Source organism: Pelecanus crispus, chromosome 1, assembly GCF_030463565.1.
Source record: "Pelecanus crispus isolate bPelCri1 chromosome 1, bPelCri1.pri, whole genome shotgun sequence".
NCBI lineage: Eukaryota > Metazoa > Chordata > Aves > Pelecaniformes > Pelecanidae > Pelecanus > Pelecanus crispus.
This window is the reverse complement of record NC_134643.1, coordinates 16,571,851-16,598,317: the sequence shown is the minus strand read 5'-3', so window position 1 is coordinate 16,598,317 and position 26,467 is coordinate 16,571,851. Positions and strand designations below refer to the sequence as shown.

The following is a 26,467-nucleotide window of genomic DNA, read 5'->3' as shown; positions in this document are numbered from 1 at the left end:
ATAGCAGGAATTTTGTAAGTAACTGGCATTTTAGTAAAATAAAATTTTCTTCCTCTTCAATACTGAATTCATAATATCTGCAGAAAATTTTCAAAATTAATCATTTAAGATTCAAAATTAATAATTTTGTAAAGTATATCTAAAATATATGGCACATTGTATGTGGTACATAGTATAGAGCAATGATTCTTATTCTGAACACTTTACAAAGCATCATAATGTATACAGTTTTTACAGGAATAAACATCTTTTTCTGAAGAGCTCACGCTGTATAAGGATGGCTGTAAGATATTCTTTCATAGTAACTGTAGCAGAATCCCTTTCATTTGATTTAAAGGCTTAATATAAGCCTGGCTTCAGCAAGTACTTTGGTGCCTGATGCAGGGTGTGGGGCAGTCATTTCAGCCTATGTGGAGAATTAGTCTGACTAAAACAGAACATGGAGAAAGCTTCTTTTCGGAGGCACCAGCTTCCGGTTTGAAGACCTACAAACGTGTCTGCTCTTGCCATTCCCCACCTGTTCTATGTATCAATTGCATGGAAAATATAAGTGCCTCCGAGAAGTAGGCCATTGTTCTTTAAGTTTAGGGTGTCCACCTATTCCACTTAGAGAATAAAGATGTAATATTAAGTGTTAGGTTACTTTCACTTAAGGGTGAACATTGGGTTTCTGCTGAAGTACTGGGATCTCAGGCTCTGTTCTAGGACTGGTTTTGGTTTCATATTACCTATACTGATTAAACAAACAAATGAACGTATTCAGGCCCAGTAGCTTTTGGGGTTGTTGGTTCAGATACAACTCAGGCAAACAGGATCGCATCCTTCCTTTGCAGTAGCTAGTGCTGTAACTAACATCTCTATTAGGACCATGGAAGTTTCCATGCTGGATTAGATTTGTGGCCCATTTGAATTAGTAAATTACTTTGAGGTACTTTAGAAATAGATGGAAAAAAAATCAAATGGGTCCTCAGCAATTCTAACAAATCAATCTACTAATTTGTTTGCGTTTTGTGCTTGCATCCAGGCACTGCTGTAGGACCAAAGACTAAATGTTTAATAACCCCTTTCAGAACTGAAATGATTGTCATTACTGAATACTCCTCCCTTGTAGAAAAGGTTTTATGTGCTTTTACAATATCTATCCAGTCCCTTCTAATTTTGTGTAACAGAAAAAAATATTGCAAATAGTGATTTAGATTCACTTTCATGAACATCTTCTACGAATTTACATGTGAGCTTCCACCAAGAGGGATTCCTACTGCCCGTGGGTGGTATCCTGCCTGTGGGTTCCTGCCCTCTCCCTATGCTCTTTGTGTGTCTGCATTGTGAGTCAGATGAGAATGCCTTTAGATGAAAACTAACTCAACAGAAGAAACTCTCATGAGTGCTAAAACTTGGAGGCTGGGGTGGAGTGAAAGAATAGGGAAGCAGGTTAGGGGCACAGAGGTGGAAATTGGAGAGCGTTCCGTTCAGGGCAGCCTGTGCTCATATCAGCTTAAAGTAATAATGACATTGCAGTTCTACTCCATCTTGACATTCTTTATTTTTAATATGCTATTTCTAATGGACAGTTTCAACCAATTTGTTCTGATGCTTAAGTTACCTCTAGAGAAATTTTCAGTACGAATGCGCTGTATGCACTGTAATGTTTGCATTGTAGAAGTCTTCTACAGTATTTATTAATAAATCATGTTTTTGTAGCCTCTCAACTTCTGCATACTTAAACCCTAGCAGAACTCTCGGGTATCATTTGAACCAGTTGTCTTTTTGGAATTTAAATTAGTAGTTTCTTCCAAAATTGTAATTTTTCTTCATTATGCAAAAAGAACAGCCTTAGGGTACTGATATCACCAGTATTTTCTGCAACTAAGACTGCAGAAGCAAAATAAAACAAATGACCCATGCAAAAGCAATAAGCCCCAAACCTTCCTCAGACAGGCAAACAAAAGTCTATGATTTTATGATTCTATGATTTTATTTAGAATTTCAGAAATGGCTTAATTTCCTTTAATTCCCTCCCCATCTCCCATGAAACACCTCTTAATTTGTCATTGGATTCTTGCTACTTACGCATTGAGGGGGTGGTGCTGATCTTAGATGTTTGCTCCTAGGGAATCCACTTTAGCTCTTCTAATTTCCTTCTTTCCTCCTCTTTATTAGCGTCACTGAGGTTACTTCTCAGGGCACAGAAGGATTTCTCTTTTGGCTCAAGTAGCCTCTCGAGTGATGCAGTCTAATCACATTGGTTTATTACTGGCTGTCCTGGTTTTCTCTTTGTTAGTGCGCCTGCTTGTCCTGGTAGACTTCTGTTGATTCTCTGGTTCCTAGCAAAAGCTCAAAATCAACTCAGTCTAAATAAAGAGCATAATACAGTTTTTGTGACGCTCATAGGGATGCTAGCTTCATAGTTATCTTTTTTCCCCAAATATATCATAGTACTTAGAGAAAGTTTTAATTCATTTTTTTCCCTGTCTTCATTATATATTGTCACAGAGCAACGTTTGAGATAAAAAAATGAAATTATATAATAGATTCTACATTGTTGAGTCACTTAGATTAAGAAAAGCTAAACGTGTTGCTCAAAGTACTGTTTTTCTACCTAATGTACTACATGCGTATCGGATTTATCTCTATTATAAACTCCTTACGTAACTATCTGGGAAATGTTGGTTTAAAAAACACATTTTTAAGCAGCATCTCAGCCAGTAGGTTACAAAAGCTGTTCAGATTTAGTAAACCAAGAAAATTCGGAATTATAATGACAAAAATCTTTCTCCTTTAAGAAATATAAAGTTCTAACCCTTTGTTAGGCTGAGGCAGATTATAAATGTCACTGATTCCTAGGGCTCAGTGTATTCTGCCTTGACATACAATATTTTTGTTCAAGAAGAGGATTCAGCAGGCAGTCTGTATTTTAAGTCCTTAAAAAGTCATTTCCAGCTGTGCTTTCCAAGCTTAATAAGATGTGATAGTTAGAAGGGAAGCAATACCAGCACCCTACGGGAGAGTTAAGAATTTGCTTTTATTTTTATGAACCTATATAAAGAGGTGGAATTAGCAGAGGAATGAGAGGTAGAGGAATGGCTATAGGACTATAGTTCCTTCCTCTGATTTCCTCCCTGGCTCTGCTGAGCAGAAGTGACTGGAGCGGCGGGCTGCGTGCCGTACCGGTGTGGGCAGTGCCTGTCATGGCTGCATCCAGCCCTGGCCTGTGGTGCTACAAGATATTTAGGTCCTAATTTGTTTAAAGCACAAGCCTTCTCGAAGTTAACAACATGTTACATATGTGCTTTTAAAATCTGTTAAGGTAGAACTGACGGTTATAAATACTATACTCACTAAATCTGTTATGTTATTATAGTATTAGGTTTACGCTAGTGCTTTAAGGTTGAAGCGGGAGGGAAGCTGACAAGTTTTAAACTGGGTCCCAGTCCCCAGAGTCTGTGCTAACTGGGAGATAAGCCACCATGTCTGCTTAATTCCTGAGAAGAAGACACAAGTACCTTGCAGCACATCACCCTCACCTCTGAGCACGACCATAGTGCTATCGACTGACTGTGCCCGGCAAGAAACAGAGTAATGATTGCACAAGTGCCGGAAGCAAAACCCTACATTTGCTGGACCCTGGGTTAATAACTGATAGTATCTTTGTTGTATTTCACGTGACATGGTTTCTTTACTAACTAAAATTGGCCAGTTGGAAAGTGCGAGTTCCTCTGCAATATTTTAAATAAGCTGGATCTTAAATGCGTTGTGGTTCCGGCTATGATCTGGCTGCCCTTGCGTCAGCTCCCTTCTGCTTGGTTTCATCATGCTGTCCGCGATGGCAGCATCATGCCTGAGAATACACAAGCGTAGAGATTTCTAATATTATGTTGTCTGCTTAGATGGTAGAAACTATCAAAAGGCACGTATCCTGCCTGTGTTGCAGCTTCTGCTCTCACATAGGAATGGCAGGAAAGCACTTGCAGGTGTTTCTGACATAGACCTGCTGGCCTTAAAAACTGCTTTTTTTTTGTGGAAAATGGTATAATATGATTGCTAGGGCTTTCCTACTGGTTAGAATAGCAACTGAGAGCATCCATAGCAGGATGTCTAGCCACTGAACCCACAGAAAGGCCCTCTGTTTGAAGTCCTGCTGAAATGTATTATCCCAAAGCATTTTGTTAGGATTGCAGGAAATTTGGAACTGCAGATTTTGGCAGTTTAGCAAGAGGTGGCTGCCAGTCTGAGGCACAGATGGAGGTATTTGGAGAAGCCAAAGCAGCATGGTCTTTCTGTTCCTTTCTTAAAACGATCAGAAGGATTAGATTTTTAGCACTTGAAATGGCTTAATTTAGATTTTGAGATAAAATACAGCAGGGAAAAACAGTCTCTTTTTTAGTTCTCTTCCACAGATTTTTCTGTGGATTTAGGAGATCAGAACCGTATTTTAATTTTATTTTATTTAAGCAGCCTGGGGTGGCGGAATATGATTTTATGACATAAGTGAACTCCACAGCAGATCTTGTATTTGTGGGCTCTGTAAGTCTTTGGTGATACTTCCACCTTTTTGTAAACTCGTGTTGCCAAAAAACTACTTCAGAGTTTACTATGGCAGTAGACTTAATCTGTGGGTAGTTCTTTGCACTTTTTTTTTTTCCTGTGCAGCTGAGAGGAAGGGGTCAGAAAACTAGTCTTCACGTTCAAGATACTTGCTCATTGAAGTTAGTAATTGAAGTTAGTGGGAGTTTAATGTTAGTTTTAACAGGTTCATATGCAAGGCCACCTGTAGATAGGCAGCTTAGAGCAAAAAGTTGCAGGGAAGTAATGGGTAAGTGTAGCTGCTGTAGCCCCTACCAAAAGCAGCTTTGTAAGCATGCCTGCATATAGGGCGTCGTTAATAGCCTGTGCAGCATGAGGTGTGCCGTCCTGCTGCTTGGCTGTCCTTTGACTTCTCTCATGCATTTTTAAACAAATGCATACAGACAAAAGCATTTTCAGGCCTACTCTTAGTAGACTAAAACCTGTTTGACACACTGGACTGTTAAGAGAGTTGATTTCCTTTATGCCTTACTAAGCTTTATGCAGTACTTCTCTAAACTTTTCATTTTGGTTTCTTATGCAGTGTTTTTCATATGCAGGTATGGGGATGTTCTTCTCTGCCTAGCTGTGAAGTGACTCACTTGGAATTTTGTGTTCAGTTGTGAACATGTGATTGCTAAAATTAATCTGAGGCTTAGATTAGTTTATTGTGAGTAAACAAAAATAATTGGCTACTAAAGTGAAAGGTTATTTGGCAAAGATTTAAAAGTTCAGTTAGCTTAGTTGGAATTTAAGTCTGTGCCTTAATAAACTTACTGGGAGGACATAAAAGGAAGATAACTTTATTAGGAAGTCATAGTGGGCTGGCTATAAATGGAAATAGTGGAACATTGTCTTATGACGGAAGTATCTGACAGTGGGTGAAACACCTTGGCCATTATTTTGTTACTTTTATTGGTTCTTTCAAAAGAAGCAGTGGAAGAGCTGCTTGATTGAGCAAAATGCTGAAAAATGTGTAAATGAGAGTAATCCTGCGTTATCGTGGAGAAAAGCAGTAGTGTAAATGTCTAGGCTACCTTGATATGGGGAATTGGAATGATTTAAGTCTAGAAAGATAAAAAAGGAGGGAAACAAAAAAAGAAGCATTGTTTAATTTTGAAGGTTCTTCAGGTTCACTGGGTATCTTCCTAGACTGCTTTTACATTTCTCTGCAGATCTAGTCTAAGGCACCCAGACATGATCAGAAGTGTTCATTTTATAAATTTAATCATGCAGTTCCCACCTAATTTATGTTGTGATTCAGAGTTTTAAGTGGAGAGGTGTGTCTGTTCTTGGAGGAGCCTAAAGCAGTAGGTGTTCTCAGGTCATGCTTTCCATATTCCAGGAACATGGATTTCAGAGCAGTGGCCATAGTCAGTTTGATTTGCAAAAATGTGCAATAGTTATGGGTGTAGCTGCATAATATTTGAATGATTTGAGTTCAAGCCCAGTTTAAGCTGTAGGTCTTTATTAGCCCAAAGGAAGTTGAATGTACAGTTCCTGCATCCGAAGTGAGTGTCACTAACAAATCAAAGGCATCTGGGAAGAGGCATCCTCCAGCCCTTCTTTCAAAGACAGGTCACTAGTTAGGTTAGGTCAGGAGTGCAAGATCAGTCAAAGAGCCAACAGGAGGGAACACAGAGGTCAGGGACCTCAGGGAGCGTGAAAACCTTGTTTTTACTCCTTGGGTTGTGTTTTGTATCTAAAACTGTCCCATGTGAAAAGCCTAAATAGTCCAAAGAGCAGGCATTACAATGTTGCCCCTTTTAAAAGAAAGTGAATGTGTCTGGGAGAAAGGATGTCACAGATTCAAAATTTCTTTTTTTTTCTTTTTTTTTTCTTTTCTTGCCATTCTTCTCTGTTTGATCCCAAATGTTTAGAAGTGCAATTTAAGTATATATTGTATATAAGTATACATTGTCGTGGTTTAGCCCCAGCCAGCAACTAAGCACCACGCAGCCGCTCGCTCACTCCCCCTACCCCAATGGGATGGGGGAGAGAATCGGAGGAGTAAGAGTGAGAAACACTCCTGGGGTGAGATAAGAACAGTTTAATAATTGAAAGAAAGTAAAATAGTAATGATAATAACAATATAATAATGATAATAATATACGAAGCAAGTGATGCACAATGCAATTGCTCACCACCCGCCGACCGATACCCAGACAGTTCCCGAGCAGCGATCGCTGCTCCCCGGCCAACCCCCCCCAGTTTCTATACTGAGCATGATGCCATATGGTATGGAATAGCCCTTTGGCCAGTTTGAATCAACTATTCTGGCTGTGCCCCCTCCCAGTTTCTTGTGCGCCTGGCAGAGCATGGGGAGCTGAAAACATCCTTGACTAGCATAAGCAGTACTCAGCAACAACTAAACACATCAGCGTGTTATCAGCATTCTTCTCCTACTAAATCCAAAACACAGCACTATGCCTGCTACTAGGATGAAAATTAACTATTCCAGCCGAAACCAGGACAGAAGTGTAATTTAAATCTATTAATGTATAATACATCTGGAATTTCAGATTTTAGAGCAAATGATGCTTATTCAAACATCTGGTTAGAGAAGTTTAATTACCTGGTTAATCCTCTGGGACAAGGAGATGACTTCTTGCCCCTTCCTGCCCTGTGACTAAGATTCTGGTGTTCCTAGAACTCATGCTGTGCACCTCTTCAGCAGTGTATGGGTCTAGAGAAGTGTGGTGAAGTAAATTCAGTGTATTCAATATCCAGGTTTTCTTGAGTAATAATCTTTTTTTGATTTTCAGTTTTTCTGGTATAATACATTACTTTGGCTCTGTTGTCAAGTGCTGCATGCAAACATGTCCCTTGGAACTAACTGTAACTTCTAAATGTTTTAGTATGTTTAAAAAGTTCCATTATCCTGTGTCATGCTTATCAATGTTTTGTTGCTTTTATAGATTACCTTTCTCAAGGGATAGATCTCTCTGGAATAGAAGTAATTGAAAATGACCTGCTTTTTATTGCGAGAGCTCGGCTTGAGGTGGAAAATCAGGCTAAAAGGTTGCTTGAGCAAGGTGTGGAGACTCAGGTAAAAGACACTTTCTTCTTTACTTCCTTTCAAAAGTGAAGTGTGAAAGTACTCTGAGCTTGATTTCTTTTGGTTTGTGTAGCATTGTCTAACAGAGATTAAACATGAAAAAAGTCTTACATGAGAAATTCTCACACATGAGAATATCCAAAGAAATGGACAAAACTAGCCTTGTTCAATATTTGCAAGAATAAAATTTGCAGTATTTGACCCTGAAATCTGGGAGAAAGTAGGTGCTGATATGAGGAGTTTAACTCTGAACACTGTGATAAAAACTTGATGATTGATAGGACTTTGCATTAAGCACAGTATACTACATTATCAATATTGCCAAGCTTTATAGATAGATTTATAGATAAATCTGAAAAATGCAGTTTCTTAAAAGAAGATTTCTACATTTTAGCTGTGCAGTAATTTATTGAAACAATTTGAAAGATTTCCTGTTAAAACTTTAAAGGGCGTTTGAAACTTTGAGGTAAATATTCACTGTAGGGGATATCAAAATGAATATGCATAATTATATTCATCCATACTAAATGTAATTACCTATGTCTATTATTTAACTATTTGTAGTATCATTAGTGCTGTCGTCTTGCCTTTTTAAAAATTCATGTCCTTTTTTCTATACTTCGTAGTATTCTTAAAAAAAAAAGTATGTTAAATCTCCGTTACTACAGTAAGAGGAAAAATCTAGTACAAGTTCCTATCAAATTTGGGTTTTAAATTAGAGAACAAAGAGGATTAGAACAGGATATTTTTATGCTGTTTGTTACCAATGGTTAAACTTACCTGTAAGTCAATATAGCATTCGTTTATGCTATTGAAGGTTATAGAACACATACAGAATGGAAAATCTCTTCATTAAATTGGCTTAGACAACTGAGGATTAAAATTATCAGTATGTCACAACTTTTACTTAGACCTCTCATTTCTGCAGTAAGAAGTCGTGATTGTGGTAAATACCTTTGGCTATTTACTGATAGCAAAATGGTAGGAAAAAACACCTCATTTTTTAATTGATTACTATTCAAATGTTGAAACTCCTGGCTATTTGAGCATGTTACCAGGCTGTGATTGGGCTTGTTAAAAGCTATGAAGCATATGCGATGTTAAATAAAGACAACGAAGACAGGGCCTAAGAAAAAGCAAGTAGGCATTTATTTTAAATGTAGCAAAAGTCTTCATCAGTGTGTGTACTCCTTCTAGTTTTTCATGTCAGATTTGACCTTCTCTGATAATTTTCTCTTCATATTAAGTACTGAAACAGAACTGACAAAGAAACCCTGGGGAAATCAATCCCACTCCACTTGAAAAATAGACAGATTTATTAGGTGTTCCAGGCTGCATCCAGGTAATCAAGAGATTATTAAAGTATATGCCTGTTGTGCTTTAGCCAGGGGCCTGTTTCCAGCCAATGGAAGATTGTTTGGAAGAACATTATTAGTGCTTAGTCATATCAGAAGTGGGGATGTTTTCATGAAAAGATGTTGGGGTATGCTTCACAAGTTTGTTGTTGGATATGATTCATGGATTTAATGTTGGAAAATAGTCTGCTTTAGAAAATATGCATGCAGGCATTGCCCAAGAAATCTAGAATTTGGAATATGACTAGCAGACAGTATGTCTTTGATTCATATTATTGTAGCTGTGTGTTTTATTGACAAGCTGATTTACATTTATACCTTCTAAGCCCTGAGATTTCCCATAAGAGGACATGGGATCTTCATCTTTTCTTCTGCGTTTTGTACCGCAGAATTCCTCAGATAGGCTGTCTTCCTGCTAATATCTATTCTGGTAGCCAAGCCTGTACCTTTGAGAACAGCGCATCTGTATTTGTCCAGGTGGTTCTTCAGTTATATGATATTTGTATTTGCAATTGCAATTTTAGTTTTCACCTTTGTTTTGATCTGCTGTGTAAATTGCAAGGCAAGGCAAGATTGGTTGCCTACATAACAGCGAGCTGTATTTCTGTATTTCATCTAGCACTTTTCAGCAATGCCTTAAGAAGAAAGTTAGTCTTACATCTCCATTTTAGAGTATTTCAGTGTCCACCTGGAAGAGAAGCAGGAAGGGGAAATACCTAAAAAAAGTAAAACTATAAGTATCTCCTTTTAAGCAGAAATCACTAGAATTTGGTGAATGTCTTCCCTAGAATTCAGCTTTTTTTTCAGAGATGCTGCTAGAAGTTACTCTGACAAAAAGAACAGAGCTAAAAAGTTTAAACTGCCCCTTTCAACATTTTGATACATCTCCTTTGTTTAGGTAAGAAGCTATTTTTGTTATTTTGATTATTTATTTAATGATGTATAAGTCACATGCTAATGAGCTGTGCCCAGATTTCCCCAAATAACTACTAGCAGTAGCACTTGAAAGCGGATACTTACCTCTAAGTAACACATTGTCTTGTTCTCTGCATTGTCATTCATGTTTTTATTGCATGTCCATCACTGTAGCATTTGTGTATTTCTCAGAAGAAATGAAATCCCTCTTTCCCTCTTCCTTTGGAAGCATGGCATTAGCCGTTGACTGCTTCAGAAGTGAAGGCTTCTTCCACTCATGTTCATGGTGGTATCTTTAAAGCTGCCATCTGGGTAGAAACCTGAAGTGTCTGTCAGCGTGTCTAGACTTAACAGGCTTTCACAGAGCTGCCAACCGCACTTGTCTTCCTAATCCTTTTAGAAGGAGTAAGCCCTCTTTGCTCTTATTGACAAAAGTAATACAAATAATAGCAAACCTGATCAAGCAGGGGTACCAGTGGCTACTGGCAGGTTTTTTAGTGTTGTGTATGCTTTGTTACGCACTCCTAGTGTACACAGCACAGATTGATGCTCTTTCGTGACCCACAGAACAGTATCAAGAAAATGGATTCAAACCCCATCCTTACTGTTTAGTCCTAAACTCGATAGCTTTCCTTCACGCTGTACGCAGGTTAATGGCAGGTAGTATAGAAAGCAGGAGAGGCTGCTTTGACAGAGATACATCAGTAACTTAATAAAGTCACCGTTCTAAGAGAAGAGACAGCACTGTTTTCTGTTTTAAAAAGAAAAAAAGAGGTATATATCCATCTTGCAACCACCTGAAGCACCCTCAGCATTTCTTTTGCTCACAGGATGGACCCTAGGCAGAGGAATCTAGATTACTCTTGACACTGCTTCACCCCTTTATTCAACAGCAGTATATTGTGTAAAGCAGATCTGAATAATAAGAAATTACTCGGAACAAGAGAAATTTGTTAAGATTACCATAACTCAATTCCAGGTAGAACAGTTTTGCCAGACACAGTGTTGTGGCTGCTATACTTACAAAGAAGAAAACTTTCTCTGCAACTTAGCTCACGCTTCAAACCTTTCTGCTATATATTGTGATGCTTAGTGTGGGACTTTCCTCCTACAGCCAGGGATGCCTAAACTTAGTTCCGTCAGGTAATGGTAAGGTTGGTAGCATTAGGAGCCAGGTCATGTGTGTGCAGAAAAGAGGTGCATTTCCATCTCCTCTACCTTATACTCTTCTGAAGAGGTAGCCCTAGTTCTGAGCTAAGTTCTCTGCTTCAAGAAAAGTTATGGGTCTCCTCTGCATAAGAAGGATGGCTTTTTGCCTGTAAGTACTCGTAGTGAAATGGGTTAGGAACCTATGCTCTTGCTTTTGACTTTACTGATACAAACTTCAGTAATTAGTTAGGTTGTAGATGGTGAGGATTATGGTATCATTAAAGATTGATTAAAAGATGAAATATCCATTTAGGTCAAACGAGACGTGGTGTGGAGGTGAGAACAGAACTCAGATTTCCTTGGGTTTGCACCTTAATACCGTTTGTCCTTCTGTGTGTTACAGAAACATTCTGTATCTTTGACCACAGATAGTAAAAATTTTCCTTCTTTGTCTCCTGGAGTGATCTATGGGTGTCTGACTCTTTCTTTTTAAGGAAGGTTTTGGATTATGTGGTGTTGTCCAGTTTCCCTTATTTAAGGTGTGGGCAGATTTATTTTCCTGCATAGCATGGATCTGGAGAGTTAAATTCACTGATAATTCACTGAAATTGTTCTGGTGATCATGTAGTGGAGTTGCCTGATCGTGTTAGAGAAGGCAAAAAGTAAGTGTAAGCTTAATAACTATCCTTTGCCCAAATGAATGTTAAATTGTGTCTGTGGTTTTTTTTTTTTAATACATAGCTTTTTTTTTCCCCCCAAAATGAAGACCTTTACTAATTATAACCTCACAGAATGAAGAAGAGGGAAAAAAAAAAACCCAACCAAAATAAATCCTAAACTCTACTTCTGCAAGCTGTTCAAATGCTGGATTTGTATACACAGGATAAATATGTAAACAATACAATCTGAACAAAAATGTCTCAATTAATTTCAGTGTAACATCTTTGTACTCTTGTCACTTTGAGTATATTCGGGGGCATTTTGAATTTTCATACTGTAACTCACTGAGTAGAATTTGTTTTGTGAATTGTTCTGTTTTGCATTCTTTTTCATACTAAAACTTTCCTCTAAGTTGTTGTCTCTGGGACAAGTACAGCTTTTTTTTTTTCCACATTAAAAAATTATTAACTAGATGAATATGCATGATTGTTCTTGACTAATACTGTTTAGCGCCTGAGAAAAGTGATGGGAGGATGAAATATCTGCATAATTAACCAGTTGTCTGGAGGTGATTATCAAGAAGTTGCTCTATTTATCTCAGTTCAGGGTTCCCTAAGATAGATGCTTATGTAGTACATCTTGCAGTGTTATGGCAAAATCGGTGAAATTAATCTGAAATCTTTCACAGACCAGCACTTAATCTTGTGTCAAGGACCTCTTAACAATAGGTCGTCTTTGTTATCCCCAAGGGATTGGAGGGGAAAGTATGCACATAATTGACCATTGTTCTGGACATGATCATCAAGAAGTTGCATAATTTATTTCATTTCAGGGTCCTCTGAGCTTAGTGCTTATGTAGTACAACTTGCAGTGTTACAGCAAAATTGGTGAAATTAATCTTAAATCCTTCATAGGGCAGTGTTTAATCTGATGTCCAGGATCTTAAACAATACATGCTTTTTATTATCCTGTGGCAGCATTTTCCAGTTGTGCAAATGCACTTGGAGATGTTTGAGGTATTCAGATATTAAGAATAGCTGGCATTGGGCTCCATTTTTCACATTTTTGATGAAACTTGCAAGAAGATGGTAATGTTGCATTCTTGAGTTACTTCTGATTACTACTGCCAAAGGCGTGGATGGCTCTTGCAGTACTACTGTCTGGGCAAATTCCTGTGATCTTGAGTTTCTCATTTTCAGTCTTGCATACTTTAGCAAGAGTATATGTTTCACTGAAACATCCTTTTTTCTGGATTAGTTTATGATATTTTAACACTTTCATTTAAATCAAAGTATGCTTGCTAGTTTTTGCTAGTTTAGCATCATCTTCAGATTTGAATGCGTTATACTAAAATGGGCTGTGCAAGTGTATGAATATGCTGTCTAAAGTTATCGGCTCCGTGGAGATGTGCTTGACTGTAGAACAAAGTTTAATGTCATAGGAGAATGTTACTTCATGTGCCTCACGGTTGTGTAATGGGCCTCTTAATGTTTATTTTAATGTTCATTTAGCTTAGGATGAGTTACATTGCCCACACTGACGTACTGTGCTAGTCAAAAGAAAAATTTTAACTTTTAGATGTTTTTGCCTACCCTTTGCTGCTTTTACATATTAGCTATCACATTATGTCATACCTTTTGAATAAAATAAGGCCTTACATACTTCAGAATGTTGATGAAATTGATTGCCGTTATGTAGATATGCGTTACTGCATATGTATACATAATTACAAAATTATCATTATAATAACAAATAAAGTAGAATAATATGAGAAAAGAATGCCTCCAATTTGCCACACAGCCAGTCGTCTTTTTATCCATATACTGTGGGTTACCCTCATAATAAGTCTGGAAAAACTAGAGTTGAAATGCTACCCAGAGTATGCTTTTTTTTTTTTTTTTTAAGTCAAAGAGTAGTCGTTGCTGCTTTTTTTTTTTCCTGACATTTGTTTCTACTTTGAAAGCTAGAAGTTGGAATTTAACCTCATCACTGTCAAAAATTTAACCAATATAGTACACTTCAGGCAGTAGAAGTTATGTTTCCTTATTATTCCACAATCTTGATTCCCTGGAGGAGATCCTCATGGAAACTAGACTGAGACAGCTATTTCATAATAACGTGATTGAGTACAATATGATATAGAAATGGAAGGCATTTTTGATTATTCAGTTTGAAGTCAATTACTTGAATCTAGAGTAAGAAGACTGAAGTATTATCTGTAAAAAGAAAAATTTGAACCTGTTTGCTACTTTTGGCATAGGCTGAGGGTGGTAGCTATAGTTAACTTTAAATCATCTAGTTTTGCTTAGTGAAGACAGATGATGAGATCCAAAGCTTTTTATTTAAATTCACGCTAGCCACCCATTTTACTGCTTTTTGTAATTCTAATGAAGACAGAGAAGACTTATTTCAATGTTATAGCTGTCATATTGGCTTTCGTTGTAAAAGATCACAATGGCATTTGAGTCTGTTTAATTAAAATCCTACTAGCTCATACTGTTTCTCTTTTTTTTCTTTTACAATAGTTCTGTATGCATATAGAGAATTTTCACTTTATGTGTTTATACATCTTTACAAGTTTTACTCTATCCTAACCTTTAAGTTTCTTTGTCACAGAAACATACTCATGTTGCATTATTCAGTTTTATTTTTCATCTTCAATATTATGGTTATGGTTTTCGTGATCTTGTTAACTTGCTAAATCAGATTCCTTCATCTGGCCATCTGGCGCATGGCACTACTGAAGGAGTTTTCGATAAATCTGAATTATTTCTTCCTTAAACTGTTCTGTTAAGATGTGATATAGCAACGTATGGCTCATCTAACAACCAAAAAATATCTTCCGAGTATGTGTTAGTTATAACCTACATCTGAATGGTAAACTTCATGGGGATTAACGAAACCTTACGAAATTTTCCCTTTACTATTCTGGTCTAAAAAGAGTTCATTTTATCTTAAAGTATGATCTAATGGAACTGAACTGTTAACCGCGCTTCAGTAATTCAAAATCACCAAGCTAAACACTAAGCATGAATTTATACCTCTGAACTATGGATTAAAATAAACCACAGATTTCTCTGCAACATAATCGGCTGATACTGATATAACCTAGAATATCCTTTCAGTTTCCATAGGAACAGATGATAGAATGTTTTGAATCTTGGAATAGCTAAAATGAATGTCTGGCTTCAATATAGTTCACTTTTATTTTGCAGCTTGCAACCTCTGCATGTAAGGGCTAAAAATGTGCATAAAAAAAGAAAGGTGGAATATTGAAATAACACATCTTAAAATGTTCTAAGTAGCGGTCGTAACAACAACAATAATAATAAAAAAATACTTTAATGTGCATAATTCTTTAGGTGTTAGCTCTGTGTTTTAGTATATAGGTGCAAAAAGTATTTCCAAATCCATAGAAAAAGAGAAACTATTAATTATTCCTATGAGTTGATGCCTCCTTAAATGTTTCACAACAACAAAAAAACCTGTCTCCTAGGTCATCTCATTGCTTCATCTCACTGCATTACACTGTGTAGGTATATTTTCTCGTTGGAACCATTTGTACAACACAAGAAAGAACTATATGTAGCCAGAAAGAAAAGTTCAGCAAAACTTTAGCAGAATATACGGTGTATTATATAGGTGACTAAGGCAAAAGATGATAATCCAAGAACAGGCAAGGAAACACACTAGCTGTGGTAGTACTTGTTTTATTAGATGTTTGACATCTCTTTCTTAACAGGTCATGTTGCTAAAGCAGAGAAGATATGCTTTGAGTATAAAAACATTAACGAGATTTAAAAGATACCTCTTTGTTTGAGATTAATGTGTATGTAACTCCCCGTATTAATGTGGAGGGAAAATATGGAGGCCTTGTTAACAAACCATTAGGAATCTACGTGCCTGGAACCTGAGGCCTCATGAATGCAGGTACAAATGATAGTGTGTGACTGACTGCTCAGTACTTGGGCTCTTTTCATTTGTTGTAACCCCAGCATTTAAGGTACTTGATCTTTAAAACATTTTGTATGTGGAAATTATGATGGTACTGAAAGCAAAAAAGAAAAAAGCAAACAGAAGCAAAATGAGGAAGTAGCATCAAGTTGTGATAATTTCTCTTTTCATTGCGACAGAGTTTGGTCTGTGAATGGAGCTACACTGTGCTTATGTAGTTCATATAGTAACTTTTTCAAATATCCATATTCCAAGATTATTTTCAGCTACCATTAATACAGAATACTCATGAGAGCTGTAGTTATTGGAACATATGGGCAAGTTTAATAGCAACATTTTGAAAATAGAAGGATTTTCAAATAAAAGTAATATCTAGGGCTTTCCTGCTCAGTATTAGAATATAATTTACTGTTGTAAATGTGCAGAGGACCCTGTGTCATGTTACTTTCTGAATATTGATCCTCTTTTCTTAATGGTTCTGGTTTGGACTTTCACAGCATCTTTTAGAAAATTCCTCACAAACTGTGCAGTAGGTGGTTTAGGTGGGTATTAGCAAACCTCATTCCACAGGTGGGCAAATACTGAGAAGTTCTAAATGACAAGAAGTAGGCAGGAAGGTTCTTAACAAAGTATTTGAGTTTGCAAGTTTCTGTGCTTTAACAGTTAGGCAACACTGGCCCCTTTTAACAAGCCTTGTTTCATGAAAATGCTCTCCCCCTGTTCCCCCCCGAAAATAACATTTTTTTCTTAAATAGATCTTGGAAGCTTCTATTTTCTCACCCAGTAATATCTGCAACTGTAACTGTTTAGCTTTTGAACTATATTGCAGTTAAAGTCGAATAAGCATTGTAAAATGAATGTAAATTTTAGTTCTTCAGTTTATGTCCAGCAGAAAGTTTCCAGGTGTGGGAATGAGGACAAAGGACTAGCTAATTAGGCGTCAAAGGGCACCTCGCCTTCCATCAGCCGCCTTTCCCAATTAGTAACTCTTGCTAGGAGTTGACCTTCCGAGCTGTGGGACGGATGCGGGACGGGTGGGTGGCCGTGCAGCTATGCAGTGCCCTCACCTGCATTTGACTCCACATCCACTTCTGATAAACTCCTGCAATATTCAGGGTCAGGTTTGGTCCTTATAAAGTTGAAAGATTATTATGCACCAGATATTGAAGTTACGAAGTGTCTATTAGTAAAACAAACAAAATGCACAGGTTTTCTTTTTTGTGAGGAGGTAGTATTGGGAGATACTTTGGCACAATATATTTGGGGCTACGATTCAGGTTACGGTTTCAACAAAACCTTCAAATTTAATTAGGCCCAGGTTACAGAACATTTTTTTTCCTGTCCTTTGGATTTTTTTTTTTTTTTCAAATCATATTAAAGCAGAGAACTGAGAAATGAAACGATCATTGTTTCCCAGAGTTGGATTGCCTGACTGCCTCCACTGGGGTGATGGCAATGGCACCAGCTTCTATCGCAGTACCTGGGCGTGTACGCGTTCAGGATTAGGGCATACCGCCATCCTATCCTCCTCCATCCTTCAGCTGTATACCATTATACTTCCATTTCCCTAGGCCTCAGAATGCCTTCAAAAGCATCCAAATTAAGAAACCCCCTCACATTGGCCATCTTGCTGTCATACCTCTATTGATTTCCAAACTGTGACCCCAGCTAAACCTGCCGCCTGCCATGTGAGAGCCCTGTATTTGTGTCTGAAATGCTCTCGCAGCTCACCCCATGGCTCCGGCGAGCACAGCGGAACGGGAACTGCCACCTCCTTTGCTCTTGGTGTCCCCTGCACCCCGCTGGAGGAGGTGTTGGCTCAGGCGTTTGGGTGGCTTGGCCGAGAGGGTGATGTGCTGTGTTGATCATCTGTTAGTGCTCTTGTCTATCAATTGTACATCTGCTGGACACGTGTTCCACAGAGTAGTTTTCGTCAAACTGCAAAGCAGACAGCCCCAGTGAGATGTTGTCAATAGCAAATGAAGCATGAAACAGCCTTCCCTTTTCCCTTCTCTCGGTGGCAGGTAGTATGCCATGGTGTAAGGAATTCTTAATTAGTTGATATGAGGCACAGGCTAAAAAGCACCGACTTTAAGCAAATATTGAAAACAGCAGAAAGCAGGATACTGTTTTGAGGAAAAACCTGCTTGGGTAGACACATGCATATTTAATCAGTCTTCAATAATTAATGTAATATTAATGTGATGCATGTGGTAATACAAGTGTTTAGTAATGTTTTTGGCTGAAATTCTACTACCTAATTGGGAATTGTTGCCTTTTTTTTTGTATCTTAAAATTATTTGGCAAGAGTTAGAATTAACTTAAGTAGACAATAATATTACTACAACTATCTCTGCTGTACATATTCAACTGAGAATAGTTTAGTCTTTAAAGTCATTAAGCTTTTATTAACTGAAAACTGTGTCTGATTTTCCACAAATATTTTTGTGCCATGACCTATTTTAACGCCTTTCCCAGAGAATTCATTGCTATCTAAACTGTCATTTTTTCTTTTACTGTTTTTCTTCTGTCAATGTGCTGCTTTATGTTCGTTAGTCTAAATTAAAAAAAAAGACAGCTACAAAAAAAAGCATAAAATGCAGCTTTATGTTATAAAAACAACAACAAAGGGAGACATTGTTTTCGCTGCTCAGTTTTCTAGGTCTCATAACAGTTTATACATTTGTGATATTTTATTAAACTGATGAAGTGAGATTTGTGTCTTACCTTTCTACATTTGACGCAGTTATATAATATGATAAAATTCCTCAAGTTTTCATTAAGTGGACTTTGAAGAATTTTCGTGGCAACTCTTTTACAAGCTCTTTAACAAGGTGTAGTATTTCTTTATGTACAATAAAGTGAAGATTGTTTGAGCAATTACTTGAATAATCAGTAACGTAGAGGCAGGTCCAGCATTTCTGCTGGGTAAACATGTTGGAACTGCAGAAGAAAGGAAAGCATAGTAATTTTTGAAGAGATGTCATGCTAGAGATCCAAATGTGCAGATTTTTGCAGGTCCACCTGATTCATTTTCAGAGATGTACTTTTGTCCATATATAGTGTGCTTTTCAGAGTGAAAGGCTTTGTAACTCAGCAGGGAGCAATGAATTCCTCAGTGAATACTGTTGGGAAAACAGGACTACTTGGGAAGTACCTGAGCGTACGTTTTAGAAGCCCACAGTTTAGAGAGCATCTCTACAGCGTAATAGAGATAAAATAGTAGCAAAGACGGCCATGATAGTGTTTTCTTTATTCTAGCCAGAATTAGTTCATGCCAAAATATATCCCTTGTACTCCGGTTGCTGAACCGTGCTGAAGCGTGTAGTACTGTTGCTGCTTCTGTTAGTCTTAAGCAACATAAGCATGGAAGCGTGTGCCCATGCCGCAAGTTAGATGGGCAGTGTGTTGATATTTTCATTCCGCTCTCTTTGGTTGTAAAGCATACGTGTAACAGTGGTTATTGGGTGCTGATATGTATTCCCTCTCCAGAGCTCAGATGGTGCTTATTTTTGTGCAACTCTTTCCTTCCAGGAGTGGGGAAGAAGGGAAGCTGGAAGATGAACTGCACTCAGTCTCTCCCTCTCCCTCCTCCAGCACTGTATGTGAGCAAAGCTAAAATGTATGTGCATTTGGGGAGGAATGTATGCTGGAGTAGGAGTTACCAGCGAGGAGGATGGGAGAGTGCCATATGTTCTCCTGCACTGCAGGTTTTACTCTTCCCTGGAGATTTGTTCTGAAATCCTATTAATTTCTTGTCCAAAACAATTTAGTTGTCTTGCAGTACTTGGTCAGTATTGTGGAAGATTTGGCTATTACTGCTTAGTAATAAGCAGTAGCAACAGATAAAAAAAATATTGCTATCCTTGCAGTTACTGGGATGTAAGCACCGACTTATTTGAGGAAAGCTTGTTCTTTGTTATTAATGTTAGATGGAGGATTTTCCTGAATTCAGATCTAGGTCAGTATTTATTTATTATTATTATTGGGGTTTTGGGTACTGCATATTGAAAACCACGTTCCTGAAGCACCTGTGTATCACCCAATAGAAACTTTTGGTATGACATTAATGTTACTCGATTGCTTTTTGCTGCAGATGTTTTCTTTCTGCCTAAGGAGATGTTAATGCATGAGGCCTTTTTCATTCTGTCTTTTTCTACTTGACTCGTTTTATCCCCTTTTAAAATGCTAACTAGGAATCTGAGTTGCAAAGTCCTCTGCAAATAAATACAAGCAACCTTTCCACATACTGAAGACTTTGAGTTGCTGTCTTGCTACAGGCCATTCTTCTATACATTTGGAAAATTCACTCCCCTTAATTTAGCATCAGCACTTCCACCACACCTTAGAATTAAACTTAACCTACCTCATGATCAAGGATATTTTTCTCCTTAATACCAAGTAGCATTCTTCATGGAGACCCTCTGACAGTGTTCTCATATATGGCGCAGTGGGAAAGCATCACCATGTTGAATTTATATTGCTTCAGTGCAGGTTATAAAGGAATCATAAAATTAATGAATTCATAGACTTCTACAGCAGGCTAAGAAACCTCGTGCTCGTGTAGTCTGACCTGTGTAGTGCTGGACACAGACTTAAGTTCATTAGATGGTAAACTGTAAGGTGTGAAGAATACTAACTACTATGAGCTGAAAATTGCATTCTAAAGCAGGGGATTTGATAACTAGTTAAATTTTAATGGACTGACTAGTCTTGAATTTTAAAAGAAATTGTATAGCCATGTAAATAAAGTAACCTTTACTCTGAGGTGGTTGACACAGCAAAACTGCTGCAAAAATAAAGTGGATCATTGAAATAATGCTCTGGCCTGTGAGCATCTGAAAATTGATCTCATGCATACTATTTTAAAATGCAAATTTGTTTATAATCAGGTCTATATTTATGCTTTATGTTCTCTAGTAAGTTTAGAAATCTTACAATTTTATAGAACATCTTTGTGGGTTTCTCTTCAGAGAAGGTAAGTTTTAGCATAGTTTTTACCTCTGTTCAGAGAATTTTTTTCCTCATTCTAAAACAAGTAATAAGAACATTTAAAAAATGTTAGGTTGTTGGCTTTAACTAAAAATTAGATCTTAGATTATTTAGTCTACAACTGAAGTCTTCTTCCCTGCACTGGAAGTACCTCATACATTGTGCCTTGATAGTTGTATGTGGAGGAGGGAACTTAATCCTACATCCTGATAAATAACTGCACCTAGGTATAATTTCTCTTGCACACTAAACTCCTCCTGTAAAGACTGTTTCCATTGCTGCTGTATACAATTTTTATGAACAAGTGATTAATTCCCTTTTTTTCTTGAAAATTATACTAGTAAATACAGTGTGCCCCAGGTAAAAGTACTGAGCATTCTAAAACAGTCATGTTTTTCCACACATAAGACTATTATGCATTCCAATTTCTATAAGGGATGTTTGCATCTTTGTTTTCTGTAACACATTGTGGCCTTATTTATATTTCATGGTAGTTAAGTTCACAGTTTATGTGTCATTCAAACAAGGGAAAATACTAGGGGGATAACAGCTGAATTTTAATAATGGATGAGTAATTGAATTGTAATTGCAGTAGTTTTCCTAAAGCCATTTTAGTTAAGGATCTCTGTCAACAATCCCTTTGAATCTTTCATACATTCAGAAGTTTTTTTACCTTGGCTCTGAGTATTCAGAGGAGGTCTGGCAAGCTAATTTCTGTTTCGGTTTAGAGTTCAGAATCCATTTTCCATTCTCCTTCCATCTTATAGACCTCTGTCTTAAAGTTGGTGTAATTTTGCACAAAGCATGAGTCAGTAAAGAACTTCACCAGTAAGTAGTGGCCATTCATATGACTCCCCTGCAGATTCTAGGCAAGATCAAGCAACTAATATTATTTGTCATAATTTTTTAGTGTTCATTTCTACCTCTGGGTTTGTGGGTTTCTTTTGGAGGGGACTAAATTAAAGTTCTAGTTCTAGTTATTGTCCTCGTCTCATGCATTAGACCAAGTTGTTCACTGATGTCAACTAGCACATCTCTCTTGTAGCCAAAACCTGCTGTTGCAGGTTCATAGAAGTGGAGACTTTGACATAGAATTCATGAAATCCTGGCATGGTATGTGATTGTACATATGTGCTAAGAATGTTATTTTAACTGAGGATTTATCGAATTTTGTCACTGAGGATTATTATTGTTCTTGTTTTGAAGTCACAGGGAGTTTTCACACAAACTGTAGTGTAAGCGTGCAATACACTTTTGCATAGCATCCAGTTATGCAGCAGCAGCAGCATGTGAAACTTAGAATGGAGCACTAGGCATATTGTAGCAGTCAGCTAGTAATGTTGAGAGGTAGCCTTTTGTTTATCCCCCTGAGCTGGGATAAAATTACAGACTAGTGATACAGGTACTGTATTAATGTTTTTAATTAAAGACAGATTTTTTTTTTTTTTTTTTTAATATATGCCTCTAAACCAGAGAGACCTCATGTTGATAGTGAGTGGAATTCATATTCCACATACCTTAATATGACATTTCAGTTTGTACAGGGTACAGTGTCTTTGCTTTGTGAATTCTAAGTCTGTCCACCTGTAGAAGTTGTGTGTCATGATGGTTTATTGTCATCTGCAAATTTTAATAATCCTGTCATCTCTTCTGCCATTTTCAGGTCCATAAGTGAGAGTGTTGATTAGTACCAGACTTAGGACAGTCAATGAGAGACACAAGTGTTCAAGTATCGTACCCTTTCAGTTTAAAAGTGAATCATATAAATACTCTTTGAGTAGGGTTATCCCACCCTGTTCTTTATATCCATCTTATGGCAGTTCAATCTAGACCATGTTTTCTTGGCTTACTTAAGTCACAAGTGTCAGCCTTGCTTCAAATCAAAACGCATTACATCTCCCATTCAAAGGTACATTACTCTGTCACAGAAATAAATTACTTTGGTTTGGCATGAGTTGTTTCTGACAAAGCCATCTTGGCTATTATTTAGCACCATACTAAAATTTCCTTGTGCATATCAAAAGGTAATTTAACTGTGCAGTCAACTGTAAATAAGTTATTACTTTGTAGCAATAAGACTATGTAATATTACAGTGCTGTTTGATGGTCCAGTTTTGAAGAACAGAGATGTAATGTATGAGGTGCTAATTTCAGAATACCTCCAGTGTTAATGACTTTGTCATATGAGAGTGGTAAACTCCCTAATGTCTTGTTTGGATTTCAACTCAAGTTTCTGGGAATTTGCTCAAGCAGGTTTGTAATTAAGGTACTTTCTGGATGTAATTAGTGGAGCATACTGCAATTAATAAACTTGCAATCACTAAATGTAAAATGTGGCCTTAAAGTACTACAACTTGGATAATGAAAACATTTACAACCTATATCATTCATGGAGAACAATAGTACTCCTTAATATATTTTGCAATGAATCAGTGAGCTCTCTTCTCCTTCAGCCCCCACTGCTGACAGTTATTTTAAGATCAGAATTAATACTTATGTATATATAGCTCCTGTAAATCAGATGGATTAAAGAAAACAAATTTTTAACAATGCTGAAGCTGAAGTACATTTTCTAAGGTGGGTTACATGTCAGCTGTGAAAATATAGCATAATTCTTCTACAGTAAGTTAAAGTGTTTATGAAAAGCCTGGATCACTTGCTAGCTAGTAAGCATATTATTCTACTCATACCGGTCTTTTACTTCTGTACGTAGCTGGGCACATCCAGTTAAGAATCATAGAATCATAGAATCGTTTAGGTTGGAAAAGACCTTTAATATCATCCAGTCCAACCATTAACCTACATTACCAAGTCCACACTAAACCAATTAAGGGTAGACTTTACTAAACCATGTCCCAAAGTGCCACATCTACCCGTTTTTTGAACACCTCCAGGGATGGTGACTCCACCACCTCTCTGGGCAGCCTGTTCCAATGCTTGACCACCCTTTCCGTGAAGAAATTTTTCCTAATACCCAACCTAACCCTCCCCTGGCGCAGCTTGAGCCCATTTCCTCTTGACCTATCACTAGCTACTTGGGAGAAGAGACCAACACCCACCTCACTACAACCTCCTTTCAGGGAGTTGTAGAGAGCGATAAGGTCTCCCCTCAGCCTCCTCTTCTCTAGGCTAAACAACCCCAGTTCCCTCAGCCGCTCCTCATAAGCCCTGTGCTCCAGACCCTTCACCAGCTTCGTTGCCCTTCTCTGAACACGCTCCGGCACCTCAATGTCTTTCTTGTATTGAGGGGCCCAAAACTGGACACAGTATTCCAGGTGTGGCCTCACCAGTGCCGAGTACAGGGGCACAATCACCTCCCTGCTCCTGCTGGCCACACTACTCCTGACACAAGCCAGGATGCTGTTGGAAGTGGGAACAGATATTTTTGTGGGCTACTGTAGCTGGTTCTCTGACAGCCAAATGGGATGATAAAATGGAACTAACATCATCTACTTGGAAACTTTTTTTAAAAAATCACATAGTTGAAGACAGTTTCTGACCAGCTGTTAAATTGGATGTAGAAGTGTGTGCATTCTAAAAGAGTTTCACGTTACCTAGTGGGATGTGGCCATGAGTCATTATAGCTTTTCTGGTTTTGTTTTCTTGAAGTCACCAATTTGAAGTCTGGGTAATGGATTGGGTGGGCAGTGGCTATGTGACAATTCTCATTTTCTTATCAGGTGATTTGCGCCCTGAATTGTTCAAGTCACGTTTACTTCTTTTTCTGCTTTTTCTGTCTAATCACGCAGGTCAAAACTTGTGAATGGATCCTTGTCCATAGTCCCCGCAAAAAGCCGGGTGGGCAACCAGTAGAGTTTTCCTTGGGCTTTCAGTTTCTTTTTTTTTCAGAGGAGTTGGAATCTTTGACTTTGAAATCTTTGCACCAAAATAGTCCATTTCTTGAGCTCATGACAGCAAAATTTATCTCTACTTATAGCTGTGACTCTGTTAAACTATTTTAGAAAACTGATTTCCTGCTAATTGAAACTCTGTATTTTTAGAGAGTATGTCTGTCCCTACATAATTCGTGCATGTTGCAGGGAGAAATGTGCTAGAAGGTTAAAGTTTTTTACCAGTGATTATCTAAAGGTAAAATAAGCAGCAACACATTCCTGAAGGTTGTCGTAAACAAAAAGCTAACACAAACCCAAAGATTACTGGTCCCACCAGTTGAAGGAACAATTAAAAACATTAAAGATGTTGCTGAGAAGCTGCTTTGATTTTCTTTTTTCTTTTCTCTTTTATTTTCTTTTTTCTCTTTTCCTTTCCTTTTTCTCTTTCCTTTTCTTTTTTCTCTCTTCTAACTTCTTGAAGAAGATGTTGGGGAAAATATATCTACTTTTTAAAAAAGTCAAAATAAAGGGGTGTAGAAGATATTAATTTAATTATGTAAATTGGGAGTATGGCCAAATTCAGAATGCTCTAAACTGTACTCATTCTGTCTCAGTGATAGGATTTAGAAGAATTTCAGAAAAGAGCACAAGAAAGTTTGGGAATATAAAAAAAAAGTCACAAGAATAAAAATTGAAAATATTGAGGTTATTTAGTTTATAAGGCAAATAAAATATATGTAAACATGTAAAACAGTGACTGATACAGAGAAGAGAAAATGGAATCCTTTAGACTTTCCAGTTTTCCAGCCAGGTCATACAGAGGGTTTCAGAATAATAAGCAACTTCTATGACATGTTTCTTACGAAAGTCACAACTTAACAGTAAGAAAATTGATTGGTTAAATATTAACATTAGTACCTATGAAGATGCTAATACATAACATCTCTGAAACAGTGACATTTAAAATGTAAATTTCAGGAATTGTAATGCGTATCATTTATGGACAGTAATTCCATTTAGAATCTGAAAAATTTCTGAAGGGGTCTCTGTATCTCAGAAAAGGTACAGGGATCTGTCTCTCAAGAAAATTTTACAGAACTTTGTTCCTTTTAGTTTTCAACATTAATTCACACTCAAGTTAATGTAAAATCACTGGTGTGTTGTAGCGGCTTGACAATACTTCTGTGTTGTGAGGAGCTTTGGTTAATCATTTCTACAGTTAGCTTTAAAAATAAAATACACTCGGTCATAATACTCATTTGCTATTGCTCTGCTTTCTCAGTAAAGCTAGAGAATTCCAAAAATGCAAAAATAGAATAACAAAAATTGCAGTACCATTATTTTTGTCATAAACTTTAGAAGAAAAATTGTTAACCGCTAGTAACTTCTTTGATCATGAGAATATTAGACTATATATGCCTGCATTTAGGAACAAGGACATGCCGATATGTGTTTTGTCTCTGGAAAATAGCGAAGTACTGAAAAATCCAAATGGTGTTACTGTGGTAAGGTGTTCGCATGGAAGTATTCTTGTATATCCTGCAATTTACTTTTTTTCAAGGACATCTTCAACAGCATGTCAATGCTTATTACCTGTTTCATAGGCATTGATGACCTTTACAACAATGTGAAGGCATGTTTGCAGATGACAACTTGCTAGGTTGGAGGCAAATCATGGATTTTTATCAGGAGGTGAATTACTTTTGCTTTACTAACTTCTTATACAATTTATTAAGTAAGATAACAGTATTTTAACAATGGCATTATTTTAAAAATAAAACTGTGTCATGCTTTAATATGCCCATAATGCCAAGACTTGGCTGGCATACATGGCATCAAGAGGTCAGTGAAAGATGACTTTTGGTTATAGCTTACATGCGCAGAGATTACAGCTTAACTGAGTAATGCAGTAATTTTGTTATATTCTTCAAGGTTAGGAATTCAATAGCAGTTACCCAATACTTAGTGCAGTATGTTCCCTTTCATAA

The 26,467-nt window shown here is 37.3% G+C and overlaps 1 protein-coding gene across 1 annotated transcript in view; it reads left to right on the top strand.

Moving 5' to 3' along the window:
• The window catches only part of COG5 (component of oligomeric golgi complex 5), a 200,895-nt gene that overhangs the window by 74,265 nt on the left and 100,163 nt on the right, over positions 1–26,467 (top strand). Inside the window, exon 7 of the mRNA XM_075719793.1 lies at positions 7,482–7,612. Within this exon, the coding sequence (XP_075575908.1) occupies positions 7,482–7,612 (131 nt within the window). The remainder of the gene's footprint in view (positions 1–7,481; positions 7,613–26,467) is intronic.